Source organism: Ovis aries, chromosome 8 (genome assembly GCF_016772045.2).
Source record: "Ovis aries strain OAR_USU_Benz2616 breed Rambouillet chromosome 8, ARS-UI_Ramb_v3.0, whole genome shotgun sequence".
Taxonomy (NCBI): Eukaryota; Metazoa; Chordata; class Mammalia; order Artiodactyla; family Bovidae; genus Ovis; species Ovis aries.
In genome coordinates, this window is record NC_056061.1 from 29,504,187 (window position 1) to 29,525,594 (window position 21,408).

The window sequence follows — 21,408 nt, forward strand, 5'->3', positions numbered from 1 at the left end:
TTGTATTCTAATAAAACTTTGTTTAAAAAGCAAAAAATGGGCCATAGTTTGCTGGCCCCTGCATTAGGCCAACAGTTTAGAGCCCAGTAGTTATCATTGTTTTCACTTGTTAGCTTTAATAATTCTGGGGAGCTTATGGAACAACCCACTTATCATGGTCTATATAGAGTCACGTTGAATTCTTACTGGATTTCAAATTCTAAATTTATAGTGTCTGTACTGATTCAGAATGGATTATTGGGTGGGTGGGTATGTCTCGGATATATAGATTTTCTTGGTGTTCCACTTAGTTATATCTAAGTTATATCAGTTACATTAGCAATATCGCATACAATCATAAACTAATATTGGTCTCATAAAGTTTTGATGTGAGAGTAATACAAGGTATTCTGATTTTCATAACTTCAAAATAGTGATGTCTGATTACTGTTAGAATAAAAGTAAAAATTTAAATTATGAAATGACTGACTTTATAGACATTTTACATATTTTAAGACATTGCATTTATAAATTTAAATATAATGTACTTTTCAAAATATATTCAAGACAGATATGAGATATTTCAGAAGGTAACTTCTAAGGTGTCCTTTAGTGATGGCCAAATTTGCACACATACATCATTTAGTAATTGCTAAAAGCCTCCTGTCTAGCCATGTGTTTGTCTCCACCTCCTGTAATTGTCAGCAGTTAATAAACTTAGTGATAAGGCTTCCCTGGTGGCTCAGTGGTAAAGAACCCACCAGCCAGTGCAGGAGACGGGTCCGATGCCAGATCCAGGAAGATCCTACATTCTGTGAAGCACCTAATTCTGTGTTCCACAACTGTTGAGCCTACGTTCTAGAGCCGGGTAGCCACGACTAATGAGCCCACGTGGCGCAGCTGCTGAAGCCTGTACTCTCTAAAGCCTGTGCTCTGCGGCAAGGGAAGCCACTGCAGTAAGAAGGCTGCACACCGCAGCTGGAGAGCAACCGCTGTTCTCCGCAATCAGAGGAAAGCCTGCACAGCAACGGAACCCAGCACAGCCAAAAATAAATAAACTTACTGATAATGTTTATTGAAAGGTTGTTTTATATGAAGGTTAAATATAAGTTGAATGGAGTTTTTGTTTTTCTTACTCCCTCTGCTCTAGGAAGTATTTGAAAAGGAGCAGTCCATCTGTGCTGCAGAGGAACAGCCAGCAGAAGATGGGGTAAAAGCTTGAGTTTACCTAGCTTTCTGGTAAAAGAACGGTTTTGTTTAGTCCTCTGATTGATTTATCTTGCTGTGGGAGAAGAATTCACTTTACTAAAACGTTTTATTAGTTTAGCCATTTCCATCTGAAATTTACTGTGACTCCCAAATGAAACTATTGCTACAACGTCTGAGTGTGTATGTGTGTTGTGATTTATAGCAGGGTGATACTAACAAGAACAAGACAAAAGGAGGATGGCAACAGAAGAGTAAAGGACCCAAGAAAACTGCTAAATCAAAAAAAAAGAAACCTTTGAAAAAAAAGCCTACACCTGTGCCCTTATCTCAACCAAAGCAACAGAAACAAAAACAGGCTAACGGAGTCATTGGGAGTGTAAGTTTACTGTCTTACGTAAAGACTATCATTATTACTATCTTTGTTGAGGTCTGAAGTACACTAAAATGTTTAAATCTTATATGTACAGCTCCTGAAGTTTTATAAGTGTATGTACCCATGATACCCAGATCAAGATATAAAACCCACCGGCACCCTAGAAGGCTCCCTGGTACCCTTCTCAGTCAGTGACCCCTCCATCCACCCCCACTCCCTTCCCCACTATGGTGTTATTACCATAAATTAGTTTTGCCTATTCTTAAAATGCATGTAAGCAGAGTCATTTGGTGGCTTTCATGCAACATTGTCTTTGACATTCTTCTGTATTATGTGTAGCAGCAAGTGTGTGTGTGTGTGTGTGTGTGTGTGAGAGAGAGAGAGAGAGACTGGGAGAGATTCCATTATATGAATATACTACAATTTGTCTGTCCTGTGATTGGTGGACATACAGGTTTTTCTAGTTTTTGCCTATTATGAATAAAGGTGTTATGATTTGATACATGTCATTTTGTGGACATCCATTTTTCTTTGATATGTGCCTATTAGTAAAATTGCTGGGTCATAAAATAGGTGTATGTCTAATTTGCTGAAAGAGTCCATTTTCTGAAGTTGTACCTTATTATGCTCCTACCAGCAAAATATGAGTCCAGTTGTTCTACATTCTCACCAGTACTTGGTTTCACCAGTCTTTTATTTTAGCCACTGTAATAGATCTGTAGTTGGTATTTCTGTGTGTGGTCGTTTTTGTATTTACCTTATGACTAATAGTATTGAACAGCTTTTCACATGCCTACTGGCCATTTGGATATCCTCATTTATTTTTGGATTATTTGTCTTCAGACAGCTCTTAGGATTCTTTTATGTATTGTGGATAAGTGTTTCTTTTAACTCTTAATGGAGTTTTAGATGATTCTTTAATAAGTCTGTTTCATCAGTCTTTATGGTTAAGTGCTTTTGTGTCCTGTTTAAGACATCTGCCTATCCCAAGGACGCAAGGAGAGTTAGATACTTTGTTTCCTTCTACAGGTATTACTACAGTAATTTACTTGTTATATTTAGCGCTATGGTGCATCTTCAATTTTTGTGAATAGTGTGAGATTGGGATTATGGGCCATTTATTTTAGCACTGTTTATTGGAAAGCTTTCTGAATTGCAGTCATAATTTGTTGTAAAATCAGTTACCTTAACTGTATATGTGGAAATCTCTTTATGGGCTCTCCTTCCACTGATTATTTGTCTCTTCTTGTGCCAGTGCCACACTGTCTTAATTATTGTGGCTTGAAGTCTTAAAAAGGAATAATGTAAGTCCTCAAACTCTTATTTTACTTCTTCAAAATTGTCTTGACTACTTTAGGTCCCTTGCATTTTCAGCTAAAATTTTAGAATAATTTTGACAATTTCCACCGCCCAAAAAGCTGCTGGCACTTAGACTGGTATTGTGTTTAATTTTTGGTGCAGTATGGGGAGAATTCACAGGTTAACAATATTGACTGTTTTTATTCATAATTATGCTTTATCTTTATTATCTCCCTTAATTTTTCTCGGCAGTGTTTTGTGATTTCTCTTGGCAGAGAATGATACACCTTTCATTAGATTTACTCCTGTGTATTTGATGCTTTCTAGTTCTGTTGCAAACAACATTAAAAAAAGTTCATTCTTCAGTGTTTATTGATGGTGTATGTATCAAGGATTCTTGATGAATTGACAATAATTTTAACAATTTGCAGATATTAAAAAAAGATTTTTTACATACACAATCATGCCATCTGGGTATGGAAACAGCTTTATTTTAATGTTTATGCTATTTCATCCCTTTTGCCTTACTGGTACCAGCCAGAACTTGCAGTAGTTGATTTGAAGTTAAGATAGCAGTCACCTTCTCTTATTGGTCTCATGGAAAAAGCATACATTATTTCACCACTGAGTATGATGTTTAAACTATTTATCTGGGTTTGATGATACTTTGTTTAGGATTCCTGTATCTATTTTTAGGAGAGAATATTAGTTTGTCATTCTTCTTGTAATATTCTTGCCCAGTTTTGGGTTACATTTATACTGACCTCAGTAGTTAGAGATTACTCTCTCTTTTTTCCTGGAAGGGTGTATAAGATTGGATTTGTTTCTTATTTGGAAGAGTTACATAGAGAAGCCATCTGGGCTTGGAGTTTGAAAAAGAATTTAGTTATAGAGTCTATTTCTTTAACATAGTCTACTTTTTTTCTCATATCAGTTTTAGTAAATTGTGTTTTTCAAGGACTTTGTCTATTTCCTCTAACTTGTCAAATTTATTGACAAGGTTATTCATAATATCCTTATTTTTGATGTCTCATAATATCCTTATTTTTGATGTCTTTTGATCTGTAGTTGTGTATCTTTTATTCCTAATGTTGGTAATTTTATTGTTTCTTTCCCTTTATCAGTCTTGCCTAGTTTATGAATTTTATTAATCTTTTTAAAGAACCAGCATTTAGTCTTGTTTGGGTTTCCTTTTTTTATATCTGCTTTCTCTTTAATTGATTTCTGATCTGTATTATTTACTTCTGATTTCTTTGTGTTTAATTTGTTGTTCTTTTTCTTGCTTCTTGAAATGGACTAAGTATTTTGTATGGGACATTGACTTTCCTTTCTGCATTATAATATTAGTTATTGAAGATAACATTAAATTCCCAAAGCAGTACTTTTCTATAAACAACTGACAAATAAGCAAATAAGTCAAACATTAAACCTCTTCAGCCCGACTCCCACATATTTATATATAAGAATGTTCATAAAATTTTTTTTTAATTCTATGTCAATATTGAAATTTTAGTCTTCAGCCAGTTTAATTATAACGACCATAGATTAGTTTCAGGGACTCAGGATGTATTCACTGAAACATTCAGAATTTTTGTGGTTGCTTTTTCCTTTTAGGAAGCTACAGTAAAGGAAGATGAAGAAGAAGTTTCTGACAAAGGCAGTGACTCTGAGGAAGAAGAAACCAATAGAGACTCTCAGAGTGAAAAAGATGATGGTAGTGACAGAGACTCTGATAGAGAGCAAGATGAAAAACAAAACAAGGATGATGAAGCAGTAAGGCATAGGTTTAAATAACTGGAATTCTACCTCTGTTGATAGTTTTGGTTTTTGTTGCTGTTTTTCTTTTGCTTGTTTTAAACAATACTAGTATATTTTGTACTGTTGCATTACTTTCAGACAATGTTTTTGAGAGATGGTAATTGTAATTACGAAGAAAAATTATTTCTGACAAGGACTGGAAATCCTAATTTTCTTAAATCTTACATTAGATAGAGTAAGACCTGGGTCTGAGGTGAATTCAGCTTGTTCTCCTAAGGCAATTTTTTGTGTTGGAGATGACTCTGGAAATATGAGGAAGGAAAGGTGGGTTATGAAATAGGTAGCAGCTACTTGGAAGAGGTTCTCAAAGGTTCCAGGCAGTATTTAGGGTAAACAAACATTGCTGTGGGCTCTAATGTCAAGAGGTTGGTTAAGGGAAAAGCTAATATTTACAGAATGCCACCTTGTTTCAAGAGGTGTATAAGACATTCAGGAAACGGGGAAGTCACTGAGGGATTAAGATGGTGAGGGTATGCTGCTAAGTCACTTCAGTCGTGTCCGACTCTGTGCGACCCCATAGACGGCAGCCCACTAGGCTCCTCTGTCCCTGGGATTCTCCAGGCAAGAACCCTGGAGTGCATTGCCATTTCCTTCTCCAATGCATGAAAGTGAAAAGTGAAAGTGAAGTCGCTCAGTTGTGCCCGATTCTTAGCAACCCCATAGACTGCAGCCTACCAGGCTCCTCCATCCATGGGATTTTCCAGGCAAGAGTACTGGAGTGGGTTGCCATTGCCTTCTCCAGGTGAGGGTATAGGGAATAGAAAAGAATCTCATGGCATGGCATGAAGTTGCACATGACTTATGAGAAGGCTGCAGAAAAGAATATTTGGTGAACAAATAATGGCCCATAGATGCTCACTGCAGATGAACTATAACTTGATCAGCCAATTTTTTTTTTTTTTTAATGTTTGTGTTGTTCTTGACTGGGCCATTGGTCTAAAAGTAACTTCTGTGGTTTAGGAATTGTAACGAGATTCCCTGAATAGCCTCTGAAGCAAAAGCAGAGGCCAAAAAAAAAAAAAAAAAGGGGGGGAGAGGAGAAAGGGCCAAGGATAAAAATATAAGGCAATAAAGTACTTGTCTTTGGCATGGGAGAAAAATAAGGATGTCTGTTTTTAGCAGTTGCTGGCCCTTGAGTGTTTTCGTACTTTGAGAATTAAGTTGGTTGCCATGAAATTAAAACCTATCAAAGAAATTATTACCCCTCCCTTTCTTTGAGAAGGAGTTGACATATTTCTTTCTGATTATGGCTCAGTGGGTAGGAATCCGTCTACAGTGCAGGAGACACAGTAGATCCCTGGGTTAGGAAGATCCCCTGCAGAAGGGCATGGCAACCCATTCCAGTATTCCTGCTTGGAGAATCCCATGGACAGGAGCCTGGCAAGCTGCAGTCCATGGGGTCACAGAAAAGTTGAACACAACTGAGCAACTAAACACAGCATCCTTGGTTTGACAGAAAGTTGACATATTTATTTCTGATTATATTAGGGTTAGTAGAGGTGACTTTGGGGTTTTGATAAACTTATTTCTTCAAATGACCAAAAATGCATTCATTCAGTTGACAAATAATTATACAAATAGCAAATATTAATAGGAATAGAAAGCCAAATGTGAAACAGTTTCTGCTCTTGAATGATAGTAGCCTGAAGGGGAAGGCAGACTAGTGAATAAATATTCTGGTACGAAAGAGACTATGCACATTGTGCAAGGGGCAGTGATGGCACAAAGAAAGGAGTGATCAACTCAGCTCTGAGAGGATGGTCTGCGGGACCCAGGAACTTGTTCTTTAGGCTCCAGGTACTCCTGAAAAAATAATGAGTAGGAATTTGCCAAGTAGAGAAAAAAGAAAGCAAAAATCCAAACAAGGTTTAAGAGTGAAGTAGCTGGTGAGGTCAGGGAGGTCTAGCAGTTTGAAATGACGAGAATAAAAAGTGAAGAGAGGAAAGCAGTGACAGGAGACTGGAGAGACAGGCTCATGTCAGGGCATGATTGGCAATGTAGTTCATGCTAGACAGGTTAGATTTGATTTATGAAAAGAAGCATTGTAAGGTTTGAGCAGGGAAATGATCAGATTTGTGGGACTAAACTCTAGTATTTAGCATTGTCAGGAATGCCATCTGGAAGAAGACAGACACCCTTCAAAATGATCGAAAACATGCTTGATCTCCATTATTTCTAATTTTCACTTTACTAGGAGTGGCAAGAATTACAACAAAGTATTCAGCGAAAGGAGAGAGCACTACTGGAAACCAAATCAAAGATAACACATCCTGTCTATAGTCTTTACTTTCCTGAGGTGAGTTTCCACAGCCTAGTGTTTTCCTTCTTCTAGTCAGATATTTCTTAGTTGCTCTGTATCCTTTCTGTAGCGTGAATTGACTCTTACCCTCTCTGTAGCGTATACTGACTCAGATGTGCTAAATGTATATTCTTGATATGTCACATTTTTGAACCATATATTTCAGTGCATTACTTTGAGTAAATGAGTTGTTTAAAAGGAGGATTGTCAACTTTCTAAGTACCTTGTTGTTGTCCTGGGCTTCTGTCTCTTCTGTGCCTGGATTACTGAGGGTTGTACTTACTGATGATTTCTCATTTGCAGTTCAGGCAGTCTTAATCAGACAAATGCATATTTTGCCTGTGACTTTGTGTGGCTTTTGTGAGTCTCATACTTCTACCGTGTTTTGAATAGGATGAAAATGTTCTTAAATTCTGCTCATGGATTTTTTTCTGAGGGTCCTATACTGGCCATCTGGAGACACTAGACTTGTTCTGATAATTGCCCTGATCCATGGGAAGAAGGCAAGCCCAGGCCTGAGGGACCTACTAAGTTTAGTAAGAGCTGATCCCCAAGCTCCAGACTGATCATTGCGATGTTCTTTGTTCTCTTGTGCTTGTGGCCTGTTCAGCTTTTGATCTCTTTGATAGGCTGTTTGTCTTTCAGATGAATTTGAGATCAATTTGAGATCTTGACATACTGCTTTTGCAGATAATTCTCTGTGGCTAGAGGTCAAGGACTACTGCCTCTTAGTTCAGGGAAACTGTTCCACAGACTGCTTCACAGGTTTGCCTCAGAACCTTCCATTTGGCGGGTGATTTCATGTATAAATATGGTTTCTGCTCTAGAATGTCAATCTATAGTTGCTGGGGGCTGCTGAAGACAAGTTCCTATTACTAGTAATTTGGCTCTCCTAATAAATGAGTGGCTATGCACAGACTTTTGTTTTTTGACTTGGAGAGCAGTCAGCCCAGGATTCCACCTTACTGTGCATCCTGATCTTCTGGCATGTCCTGAGCCCATCTGTTAGGGGCATTTCGCCCATTGCAGTATAGTCTGCCAACACCAGGGCTCCTGAAATCAAGCGAATAAATTTCATTCAGTGATTGGTTTTAAAAGTACCATGGGATGTTGTAAGCTGCATAATGTGTACCCTTATAATAGACAGCTTCATTTTAGACCATGCTTAGTTAACAGGCAAAGCATTCATTTACTCCCTTAGAACATTTTAGCAGTGAAAAGTGCCTTCTTGTAATTTTATCTGCATGGTAAAACATCTCAAAGTGCCGTTTATCAGATAGACTTTATTTGGGATTTTCCTAACTTCTACCTGTCTACCTTCTCATTTACCTACCTACCCACCATACTAACCACTTACATTACTTAAAGTTTTATGTTAATAATTGACTTAAATGTTATTAAAACTCATATATTTAACAAGAATGGTTGGGAATCCCATGCAACAAAAAACCAGTTTTGTTTAAAGTGCAAATAACTCATGGTAGAGACTCTTTTCTACTTTAACCATGTGTATCAAGAGAATCTGGGTGCCATGCCATAGGTTGGCAATCACTAGCTTCTTTTTTTTTTTTTAATTAAATTTTTATTTTTACTTTATTTTACTTTACAATACTGTATTGGTTTTGCCGTACATTGACATGAATCCACCATGGGTGTACATGAGTTTCCAAACATGAACCCCCCTCCCACCTCCCACGCCATATCATCTCTCTGGATCATCCCTGTACACCAGCCCCAAGCATCCTGTATCCTGCATCGAACATAGACTGGCAATTCGTTTCTTACATGATAGTATACATGTCTCAATGCCATTCTCCCAAATCATCCCACCCTCTCTCTCTCCCTCAGAGTCCAAAAGTCCGCTCTACACATCTGTGTCTCTTTTGCTGTCTCGCATACAGGGTCATCATTACCATCTTTCTAAATTCCATATATATGTGTTAGTATACTGTATTGGTGTTTTTCTTTTTGGCTTATTTCACTCTGTATAATCGGCTCCTCATTAGAACTGATTGAAATGTATTTTTAATGGCTGAGTAATACTCCATTGTATATATGTACCACAGCTTTCTTACCCATTCATCTGCTGATGGACATCTAGGTTGTTTCCATGTCCTGGCTGTTATAAACAGTGCTGCGATGAACATTGGGGTACATGTGTCTCTTTCAGTTCTGGTTTCCTCGGTGTGTATGCCCAGCAGTGGGATTGCTGGGTCATAAGGCAGTTCTATTTGCAATTTTTTAAGGAATCTCCACACTGTTCTCCATAGTGGCTTTACTAGTTTGCATTCTCACCAACAGTGTAAGAGGGTTCCCTTTTCTTCACCCCCTATCCAGCATTTATTGCTTGCAGACTTTTGGATAATCACTAGCTTCTTAATGTTTATTTTTCTTGAATGAATCTCATTTTAATCAAATAGATTTGGGGCAGTGAGAGGCATTCTCTAAGTAGAGATAAAGAATAAATGCACATTCTTGAACACGTATGTTCTAGTAATGATGTTTCTGAAAATGAAATGTCAGACTGCTTAAATATAGACATGTTTACCTCATTTCATTAATAATCATAACTTTTTAAATTGTTATTGAAATATAGTTGACATACATTGTGTTAGATTTAGGTGTACCATCTAGTAGTTTGATATTTGCACACATTATGAGATGATCACCACAGTAAGTCTGGTAACCGTCTGTTCCCATACAGAGTTACTATAATATTTATTGATCATCTTCCTTATGCTGTACATTATATCACGACTTATTTATTAATATCTCTTCCAAATCTCCTTCATTATTTCCCCCTCCACTTCCACCCCTCTTGCATATTTGTTCTCTATCTGTGAGCCTGTTTTCATCTTATTTTGTTTCATTTTTTAGATTCTACAAATAAGTGAGATCATGGTATTTTGTCTTCTCTGACTTAACTTAGCATGATATCCTCTAGGTCCATCCATGTTGTTTCTGATGTCAAGATTTTGATTTCTTATGGCTTGAGTAATATTCCATTGTTTATATGTACCTTCTTTGTCTATTCATCCATCAGTGGACACTTCAGTTGCTTCCGTATTTTGAATATTGTAAATAATGATTCAATGAATTGATGTGTACATATCTTTTCAAATTAGTGTCTTTTTTTTTTTCCTTGGGGTAAATTGCTAGAAGTAAAATTGCTGAATCATACGGTAGTTGTAGTTTTCATTTTTTGAGGCTCTTCCATACTGTTTTCCAGAGAGGTTATATTCATGTAACTAATTTTATTGGACTCTGTGTCCTAGACATTTTAACAGGTGTTTTTTTGTATTATCTCAGTTTATCTTCACAACACAACTTGAGGTAGGCATTCATCACTTAACAGAGAAAAAAGGTGAGGTTTCAAGAAGTGAAATAATTAGGTCTGGATGACTTTGAAATAGACATTGGCAGACTACTGCCTGCAGACAAATCTGCCTCCCAGCTTGTTTTATAAATGAAGTATTATTGTAAATGAAGTTTTATTGGAGCAGAGCCACACTCATTCTTTCTGTAGTACAATGGCAGAGTTGAGTAGTTACAGCAGACTCTTTGGCCCTCTAAATCTGTGGGTTCTGCATCTGCAAACGTGGCGGGCCAACTAGACCACGACATTTTATGTAACAGACTTGCGCATTCATGAATTTTGGTATTCTGGAGATGGAGTGGTCCTGGAATCGATCTCCTGTGAGTACAACAGTACTGCACTTTGAGTCTGTTATGTTTCTGCCCATTTTGTGTGTGCAAAACACACGTAGAAAGACATATGTATACACCTATATCTTTTGTTGTAGTAGTCCTAACCCTTGGATTAAGCAGAAGTTGAGTTAGTCATCCACTTATGACTTGTTATCCTGTTTATTAATGTTGCATTGCCTTGTAGTTTAAGGCATTTAAACCAAAGCTTTGAGTTGAGCTTAGTGTACCATTATTAGGAAGATAATAAACTGCATTTTAATGTCTTAAGATTGAAATAAAATAGAAAGCACAAGTGATTTTGGCTTAAAGATATAGACATTTTTCCTATGAAACTATTTTCAATAAAAAGTTATTTTTTTAAACTTTCCTTGGATAATTGAGACTCTAGTGTTGCTTTGGTTAATCGGCATATCCTACAATTTATATCATTTTTAGCTCCAGAACTTTTAAAAAGCCATTTTAGAAAGGTGTCTTCCCTATCCCATTCTTAAACAGTGGATGCAAAGCGAATGAATAAAAAGTTACTGATCTGTGCTGTGATGCAGTGGTGGTTGCTGACCACACTGAAGTTTGGTGCTCCCAGACTGGTCTTCTAATTTTTTTTTTAATAGATTTTTGTCTCCTGTCAGTGTTTCCTGCTATCATTGTGCACTCTGGTGGCAATTTCTTTACCCAGCCCTTTTTCTGTTCCTAATCTTTTATGTAGTACAACCGAAAATGCTGAGCTTATTGAAATCGTGTACCGTAAATGGTACAAATAGATTCTTAGAATCTGAGATGCTGTCTTATAAGTAACATGTTTTAATGTATTGATTTCTGATACTGTTACCCAAGTCCCTTCCACTCCTACTTTCTGTCTTTTGCTTATTACTAGGTAAGATTACTAAAATTATTTGCTAAATGAGTTCGTGATAGCTTATACTGTTTTATTTTTTAGCATATCTTTTATCATTTAAGGTTAATCAGGAGTTTTTAAAATACAGAGGTTCATCAGTAGGGTTTAAGGGGCTAATTGAAACCCCAAAATTATATACAAAATTCTTTTGTTGGAGAGTGGCTCTAAGAAGAATTTATTCATTCAGTAAATGTTTATTGTATTTTGTACCAACCATGGTGTCTGTGCTGGAGATATAGCAGTGGCTAAAGGGCAGTACAGTTGGCCCTCTGTATCTGTGGGTTTTGCATCCATGGATTTGATCACCTGTGGATTGAAAATGTTGAGGGGTGGATTCCAGACAGTCCAAAAAGGCAAACTTGAATTTTCTGGATATTGGCATAGCAATTACATTGTATTAGATATTATAAGTAATCTAATCTAGAGGCTAGATAAGGTGTACAGGAGTATGTGCATGGGTTATATGCAAGCACTTCACCAATATATGTAAGAGATTCGAGCATTCATGGATTTTGGTATCCGCCTTGTAGGGGTGAAAGGGGAACTTGTCTGAAATCAGCCCCCGTCAGGTACCAAGGAGTAACCATACCCCTAAAATGAGATAAGGTGAAACTGTATTTCTGTAATTCTTTCTGGCTATTTATACTCTTCTCTTTTTCTCTTTGCAGGAAAAGCAAGAATGGTGGTGGCTTTATATCGCAGATAGGAAGGAACAGACATTAATATCTATGCCATATCATGTGTGTACACTAAAAGATACGGAAGAGGTAGGTATCCAACAACATTATTTAGATCTAGAAAACAGTATAGAAACCCATGTATCATATAGGGCTTATTGCATTTTATTGAAAACACATTTTGTAACTGTTCTCTGACAGCTTTTGGAGGGAGCTCATTGGAAGTTGATATAATATTAAATTTAGGTAGACAGCTTGGTGGTCTTTTAAAACCTTGTTCTCAACTTATTTTGGGGAGTTTTCACTGTTGCTGTCTTAAGAATATTTGCCTTACCATACCTCCAGAATTTAGTTATGTTCTACAAACCTTTATGAGTTTTATCCTCGTTGGATTAGTGCTCAGAAATTATTGTTTGTATCCTCATTGAACTAGTGCTTTTGTGTTAAAAACAAATGTAAGTACTAGTGATTCATTTGTTAAAGTGGAATTTCTTATTTTATTGCATTGTCCACTGTCAGTGACATCACTTAAATAGCATTGTGATGAACATATTTTGCCCTTGGATTTCCTTGTTTTTCTTCTTGATTTCTTTACGTTAGTATTTGAGAAAGAAGGTTCTGTCTACCTGGACGTGGTGGACAAGAGCAAAGCTTTTGAATTGCAAGAGAGTTCTGTAATGATGCTTTTTAAATCCTAAAAGTTTTTTCCTACCTTTCTAACCAAGTAGTAAATGTTTAAAGTAGTTTGTTGTTGTTTGACACTTAGTGATAGTGCCAACTTATGGGTATCTCTTTCACAGAGTAATTTTTAACATTTTTTAAAATTTAAATTTTACCCATTTTTGAATGGATTATACATGTGCCTAGTTAGTGTTTCAGAAGATATACAGAAGTGCACACACTGAAACATCTTGTATTCCTGTCTCTCAGTCACCCGTTCCACTTCCTGGAAACCATCGATATTACCAAATTTTTATTTATTCTTCATGTGATACTGTAGTAAAGTACAAGCATATACATAGGTATATTCTCCCCAGTTTTGCACAAAAAGTAGCATACATCATGTTCTGCACCTTGCCTTTTTCTCAGTGATAAAACTTAGAATTTGTACCATATTAATATAGAAAAAAGCTTCATTGTTTGTTTTTACAGCTGCATGATATTCTTTAGTGTGGAAGTTTATTTATTCAGTGCTCAGCTCTTTAGAGGACTTACAAGGTGTTTCTTGTCTTTTGCTGCAATGAATAACCTCATATTCAAACACATCTATAGGATAGAGGTAGAATTAATGAATTAGAGGCTCTGTACATTGTAATTCTGGTAGATGTTGCTAAATGTTTATTTCTCCATAGGAAGAAAGAATGGTCAAGTATAGTATGTTCATTACCTCTCAGTTTGTGAGATATAGAAAAATGTTGCAGGCGTATTATCATGCCCCCATAGACCATTCATCCATGGTTTTGACCTCTTTCTGTTTCTCTGTGACACCAGCTGAGTGTCCTGTGGTTTAGCCCAGTGCTGACACTATTTCCCCAGACAGCTCAGATTAAGGTTCAGTCCCAGAAGACTGCTGTTGCCCCGCTGCCCATCTTTAGGTGCCAGTTGCAAGTCCCAGCTTGTCACCTGTACTTCCGACCAACTGGCTGTAAATCATGGCTCCGATGATCCCCTCCTTGGGTTCAGTGATTTGCCAGAATGACTCAAAGAACCCAGGGTAACATATTTACCAGCTTATTATGAAAACAGTATGATGAAGCAGATGAATATCCGGATGAAAGAGATGCATGGGGCAAGGTATATGGGAAGGGATGTCGCGCTTCCATGCTCTTTCTGAGCAATCCGCTCTCCCAGCACTTCTGCGTGTTCACCAGTTTGAAAGCTCCCTGAACCCCTTATTTTGGTATTTTTATGGAGGCTTTATCACATAGGCATAATTGATCATTAACTCAGTTTCCATCCTCTCTCCAGAGAGTAGAGGGTGGGACTAAAAGTTCCAGGCTTCTACCCATGGCTTGGGCTTTCTGGTGACTGGTCCTCATCTAGGAGACCAAGAGTTGCCTCATTAGAAGAGAACTTATTCTTATCGTCCAGGAAATTCCAAGGGATTTGTCAGCTCAGTGTCAGGAACCAGATCCAAAGACCAAATTTTAGAAAAGAAGATGCTCCTTATGTGCTCTTGTCACTTTGGAATTACAGGGATTTGAAAAGCTCTGTGCCTGTGACTGAGGGCAGAGACATATATATATATGTATGTATATATATGTGTGTATGTATGTATGATGTATATGATGTATGATGTATATATATGATGTATATATGATGAATATATTTTCTATTCTCTCAGCATTTGTTCTAGAAATAAGAAAATTTGGCAAGAACTATTCCTGTTTGGTGAAGTCTGTTTTAGTTCAACATTTCATTTATTTTACTTTTATACCCAGCTTCATTTCTATAAATTATCAAGATAGAACTTGGTTGCTTTAAATATGTTTTCTTGAATTCTGGAGATAGAAATTACCCCCATCAATTCTGCTTATTTTTATTTCCTTTTTACATAGTATATATATGACACAAATGTCGTATGTGTAAATACATTTGTTGTCATTAGAACTTTTGTAACATGTGTTAGGACCTCTTCTGTCTTCTGAGTAAGCACTGGCTATTAAATACTCTCTGGTCTAACTATGTTAGGAGGGAGCTATTGTTTCTTCCACTCTTTAAAATACAGATTTTAAGTTCTGATTTATCTTCTAGGTAGAGCTGAAGTTTCCTGCACCAGGCAAGCCTGGAAATTATCAATATACAGTGTTCCTGAGATCAGACTCCTATATGGGTTTGGATCAGATTAAACCACTGAAGGTAAGAATAGTGACTATGCTGTAAATGTGGTGTTCCCTAGAAATTGTCATACTGAATGAAGTCAGTCAGACACAGAAAAACAAATATTATATGATATTGTTTATATGTGCACACTAAAAATACAAATTAACTTATTTAAACAGACTTATGGTTACTGGGGTGATAAAAGTGAGGGGGCAGGGATAAATTGGGAGGTTGGGATTGATCATATGCATACTACTATGTATATAAAATAGGTAGCTAATAAGAACATGTGGTATAGCATAGGGAACTCTACTCAATACTCTGTAATGCCCATATGGGAAAAGAATCTTAAGAAAAAAAAACAACTTTGGATTTACATATATGTATAACTGATTCTTTTTGCTATACACCCTGTCAATCAACTATACTCTTATAATAAAGTTTTTTTGAAAATGAATATTTTTTTTAATCTATGATGGGTATGGATTTGCATTATTATACTTGTGTGGGAAATGAAAGTTACCACTTCCTCCTTTTTGAGAAATTTTCAAATACCTGAGAAAGAAGGAAGAAGAGGAATACACAGAGAAAAAGAGTGAATCAAACCATATAAAAAAATTTTTATACATTTTTGAGGTAATAAAGGGAACTGAAAAAAATAAGGTTGTCTATTTGAATAAGTGTATTACATCTTGGGGAAGCAGTTCTAGTTTTGAAATGTAGAATAACAGGGAAAGAGGTCCTCTCATAGTTTAATATAATACACTTGATGGACTGCTCTCAGTAATAAACTTGTGTTAAAGGAGTGTGATGATTTAGAACCTTGAGTATAACTTACCAGCGTGATAGGTCGCAGAGTCGGACACAACTGAGCGACGGAACTGAACTGAACTGAAAATATGCCATACCTTTATAGGGCCTCACCAGATGGTTTCCGTTTTCTTTAGAAAGGCACATGTATTGCATTTTAGAGTATACACTTGTGTGAGTATCATCTGAAGCACATTCTCATCAATGTTACCATTTCACTTGTGAAAGTAGTGAAGCTGCTTAGTCATGTCCGTTTCTTTGCGACCATGTGGACTGTGTTTATGGGATTTTCCAGGCAGAAGTACCGGAGTGGGCTGCCATTTCCTTCTCCAGGGGATCTTCCCAACCCAGGGATTGAACCCGGGTCTCCCACATTGTAGGCAGATACTTTACCATCTTAGCCACCAGGGAAGTCTCTTGAGCTTTTCATAAAAGGCATGCTATTGTGTTAGAGAGATTGTGCTGAAGAAGTGTTGCACTGTGTACTGGGACTCAACTGAAAGGAGCCAACAAAGGTGTGGCTTTTTTTCCCCATGAGGGCACTGTATTTCTTTCCATTGGCTATAGGATGTTAACTTCATGAGTAGTCTGGAGGCTGCAAATACCTCTTTGGAAGTCACACTTGAACTTTTTTTCCATCCACAGAAGACTTATTATGAACAGTATTCCTGCTCAAGAGTCAGAATTATTCATCTTTCATACTGCAGAATAAATAGTATATAGCTCCTGTAAAATCATTCTATTAAACTACACTAGAAACTTAATTATACTAACATGTTACTAGATTCACGTTTTTATTTTGTGGATGATTATCTGTTCTTAAATGTGTTAAATTTAGAGTTAAAAGATGTAATCTTTTCTTTACAGGTGTTGCTGTCAAAGATAATCTTTTCTTTACCAGATATTTCTTACGTTATTCCTCCCCAGATTTCTAATGTCTGCATGTAATTCTTTTTTCTAGCTGGAAGTTCATGAGGCTAAGCCGGTGCCAGAAAATCACCCACAGTGGGATACAGCAATAGAGGGGGATGAAGACCAGGAGGACAGCGAGGGCTTTGAAGACAGCTTTGAGGAAGAGGAAGAAGAGGAGGAAGATGATGACTAAGCATGGACCACAATATTTGCACATATTTGCAAATTTTTGCTGTTTCGGAAGTGTATAATAAACCAAAAGCAGTGCAGAACTGATGTTGAGGGAAGTGTTGCTAGAAATGGGTGCGTTACCAAGGCATTGGTGGTGCCTTGGTGCAGTCTGAAAGATGCTTAAGGTTTGTGAAAGCCTTTCAGGTATGGGATGGTGCATTTATTTCATCTGCAAATGATAATAAACCCTTTGTTATAACTGTCCAGAAGTGTGGGCTATGTATTATCTGATCATCTATGGTCCCAGTAAAAGTAAAGGTACATGAAAAACAATCTATAAATGAGTGACCTTTCTTTGTTTAGCTTTAGTTTTAACATTAAAGTATGTGTGATAAACACCACAAATGTTTTAAGTAACATCTGCTCAAGTTTTAATGTCTTAATAAGCTCTATTATTCATTTACTGACATTTTGCAGTGTTATAAAACTATTTATAACAGCTCCATTCATAGCTTTAAATATTTTATTTTTGCCTATCTTGGTCATAAGTTGGCATTCTGTCACATTCCACATAATCTAGAGGGCTACGTTTTGGGATTTTCCTTTTCTTAATTGCCCAGAGTTACCAGATAGATTATAAAAACGGCTTTTAATGGCTTAAAACATTTTTAAGCCTCTATTTTAGCAGATCAATGCAGGATCTAATTCTTTTTATAAGCTATAGATCTAAAAATGATTGTGGGACCATACGTTCTCTGATGTTGGTGACGTGTGTTACTAAACCTTTTTAAAAAAAGGTCACTATAAAAGCTGAAATACATTCTTAGCTTTTAATCTACCTGACTCTTATCAGAAGCCTTTTAAGGTAAAATATAACATGCAAAGGAGGCATTTTTTTGTACTCATTTTGGACTCCTGTCAATAAAATAGAAGTTTGACTCATTTTATGTTTGTAATGGTGTGTGTCTTTTTACTCCTAGAAAGGGATATATAGGAGAACTCATTCTTTTATTTTTCAACTAAAAATTTAGTAATACTGTCCATGACTGCTTAAGTGACTATTTCTGTATACTATAGAAAAACCTGTGATTGGGGGAAACTTCCCCCTCACACTCTCACACAGTACAGCCTGCAAGGATCATGCTTACAAAGGGTAGAAATGTGTATATGATGAATTATTGAGGTAAAATGAATATTTTTGTTACTAAATACGGAGGAAACATAAGTTTATATTATAGTACTGATGTAATAATCCTCCCCTATCAAAATCTCCATAGATCCAAGTGCTGTCAGAATACTAATTTGTGGCCTTGTTTATTTAAAAGGTTGCCACTTCCCATGCAGAACTACCACTGGTATTTTGTTACTGCAGTAGTTGGAAATAAAATTTGAAACTTACCAAAGCACGAATTCTTTTTTTTTTTTTTTTTGGTACTAAATTTGGGATGTAGTATTTCCTATAATATGGTCAAAGCAGACTTTTTTCTCTGGAGCCTCCATCGTCTGTTTTTGTTTTAAAGGTGTTAGTGAGACCCTCCTTGACAAGCAGGAGTACCACTGATTTGTTTGTGAGTATTTGTTTCATTTTGTAAGTAGAGGGTAGGTTTAATTTTCAGGTGAGGTTTTGCTGGGAAGCTGCTGGTCATCTAAGTGAGGTGGAAGGGAGTGAGCCAGCCAGTAGCATCCAGGGAAAGGAGAGGTTAGAGAGAACGCAGGCGGTGTGAAAATGAGCAAATGAAACAAAGTGTCACTACACAGTCCTGGTTTTCTTGAATGATACTTTCCAAGAAAAGTACTTATTCTAGTGGCTGTTTTGTCTTAAAGAGGTTTTATAAGTTATTCAAACAACTGGCTTCTTTCTCCTTTTTAAGACTAGAGGATGATTTCACAACCTAGTAACTCACCACAATGCTTAAAAAAACAGCATTACCTCATTAGGAAATCCTACTGGTCTGTGTTGCTTTGCCATTTGTGTGATATATCTGTACTTCACAGCCAATAACACGTTTTCCTCTAATGAGTACTTTAAGTAAGCTCTTTCCATATTGCCATAGTGAAATGACTGAGCTTTCATTTTATCATTCTCTCCAGCACGTCTCTGAACTCTGCATCCCTTCTTTCCTTCTCTTGAGAATTAATAGCTAATTTACCCTTGGATGCATTTAATTAAATGGAACTTTCATTAAGTGTAGTTTCAGTTTGGTCCCATCAAAAAACACTGGCATTTTGTTAACAGAACAGATAAACATATAGATGAAAACCGTCAGTGTGTGTATGTAAAGTGAAAGTTGTTTTTTTTTTATGAAGTTAAGCCACTTAAATTGTGTAGTATTTTTATCTTTTTGAATTGGTGAAAGTACCTATTAAAAGGTACTCCTCCAGAGGAGACCATCAGTGAAAGTCTTTCAGTTATAAATTTTTGTTGCACAACTTGATTGAAGCCCTATGTGCATATCTCAATCTCAAAGTCAGGTGTTCATATACTTTAACAATTAAAAAATTTTTTTGTGAATTTTTTTTAAATTAAGGAGTACATGGAATGAGGTTTTCTGTGTAGAACAACTGTGTTCTCTTTATCCCAGCTTGCACTGCGTGCTGGAAAAGGATGAGCCTGTCTGGCTGTAGGGCTCCCCTGTGACGGGGGAAGCTCAAGCCCTGGGTAGAAGCAGAGCAGGCGGACACCAACGGACTGATGTGGGAAAGGGGAGCAAGGGTGTGAAGGAATGTAAAGAGGCTCTGAGCATGTTATTCTCGACCACAACATTTATCCAGTCATTTGCTTCAGCCAAGCAAAGACAGATACTGGAGTGGTCTTTAGCAACAGTTGTAATTCCAAATGTAATTCCACATCTCATGTATTTTTCCAAGAGTTGTTCATTGTTCACCACCTGTTTACTGAATTTCATTATGTCCACGTCTGTGATCAGACACTGAGGCTATTTAAAAAAAAGAATTTGTGTTCTTATGGCTCACAGGTGTTAAGGCAGGCAAATAAATGTATGGCAATCGATTTTAATCCATTTGCATTCTGATGGTCATTGTTTGGAATGCATTTTTTGGTTTGTTTTTCCACTGTAGGCAGAGGAGGGTTTTTTTTTTTTTTTTTTTAGGTGCTAGCTATTTGTTTTGAATGTTTCTTTAAAGCGTTTCCTCCCCACTTATTAAGTTTTACAGAATCCCCAGTTTAATCTGCTCTATGATAACTGAGACAGCTATCAGTGAGCTATAATGTGACATTTTACTAGCTGTGCAGTGATTAGTCCAATTATGTCTTAAAAAGTTAGCATCAAGCATCTTCACATTTAAACTTGATGCTCAGGCTATTTTGCAAAACTTTAAAAAGCTGTGATCTTGTACATTTCTCTGTAACTAGCTAAAAATTCAAATCTAGCAATCACTGGCATGCTTTAGGGCTGTGGTTTTAGGTGGGGATGTGTACCTCCCAGGAGTATGCAGTAATCAGTCTATTGGGAAAATGTTAAAGTGGTTGTTTGTATTTAATCTCAACCTTTTAAATTTCTATTTTTGTGTGTTTTATAATGTACATAATATATTGTACAATTGTACACTTCTATAATTTATAAATAAATACATTTATTGGTGTATTAGACATTTTTTTCTGATTCAATGCTTGATCAAATATCTGGATATGCTGCCTTAAAGTGTTGCTGTAGTGCTGTTTAAAGTGTTGGTATAGTGCCGTTTAAGCAGAAATGAAGGTTTGGGGTTTTAGTACTTACCATTTGAATTCGCAATTGCTAGGGTCGAAGGGCCAGCATTCACTGTGTAGCAAAGTGGTTATTTTCTGAGGTGGGACTGAGCAAGTATGGCGACAGGGTTAATAGATGAGCAGAGGGTTCTAGGCAGCTGTTGTCCACAGAATGTACGTGGAACAGGTGAGGGCAGAAGTGCTAGGTACGGCTTCAGGGACTTCCAGCAAAGTCTGCAGCTCTGTTAGTGGTCCCTGCAGTCAGTGGCTGCTACAGATTGCAGGTGAGTTTGAGAAGGGCTGTCCACTCTTCAGCACTAGATGGTCTAGCACTAACCTGTCAGGCTTGGTATGCAAAGGGAGCTGTGTACCTTCTACCTTCATGAACACCTGAAGTTTACGTTTTAAAATCTGCATAACTGCTGCAGTGGATACCACTTTGTTGTTAAGTTGCCAAGTCGTGTCCTCATCTTTGAGACCCCATGGTCTGTAACCTGCCAGGCTCCTCTGTCCATGGGATTTTCCAGGTTAGACTACTGGAGAGGGTTGCCTTTTCCTTCTCCAGGGGATCTTCCTGACCCAGGGATCAAACCCATGTCTCCTGCATTGGCTGGAGGATTCTGTACCACTGAGCCACCTGGGAAACCCCTGGATGCCACAAAGGGTGTCAGCAAATTTCAGAAAGAACTTTAAACCACTTTCCTGTAGTTTCTAGCTTGGTTCCGG

At 37.1% G+C, this 21,408-nt stretch overlaps 1 protein-coding gene across 1 annotated transcript in view; it reads left to right on the forward strand.

Moving 5' to 3' along the window:
• SEC63 (SEC63 homolog, protein translocation regulator) overlaps positions 1 to 20,583 on the forward strand; it is a 64,583-nt gene extending 44,000 nt beyond the window's left edge. The window contains exons 15-21 of the mRNA XM_027972390.3: positions 1,130 to 1,189; positions 1,391 to 1,564; positions 4,475 to 4,633; positions 6,873 to 6,974; positions 12,249 to 12,347; positions 15,012 to 15,116; positions 16,852 to 20,583. Coding sequence (XP_027828191.1) covers positions 1,130 to 1,189; positions 1,391 to 1,564; positions 4,475 to 4,633; positions 6,873 to 6,974; positions 12,249 to 12,347; positions 15,012 to 15,116; positions 16,852 to 16,995 — 843 coding nt within the window. The 3' untranslated portion in view covers positions 16,996 to 20,583. The remainder of the gene's footprint in view (positions 1 to 1,129; positions 1,190 to 1,390; positions 1,565 to 4,474; positions 4,634 to 6,872; positions 6,975 to 12,248; positions 12,348 to 15,011; positions 15,117 to 16,851) is intronic.
• The last annotated feature ends 825 nt before the right edge of the window (positions 20,584 to 21,408 follow it).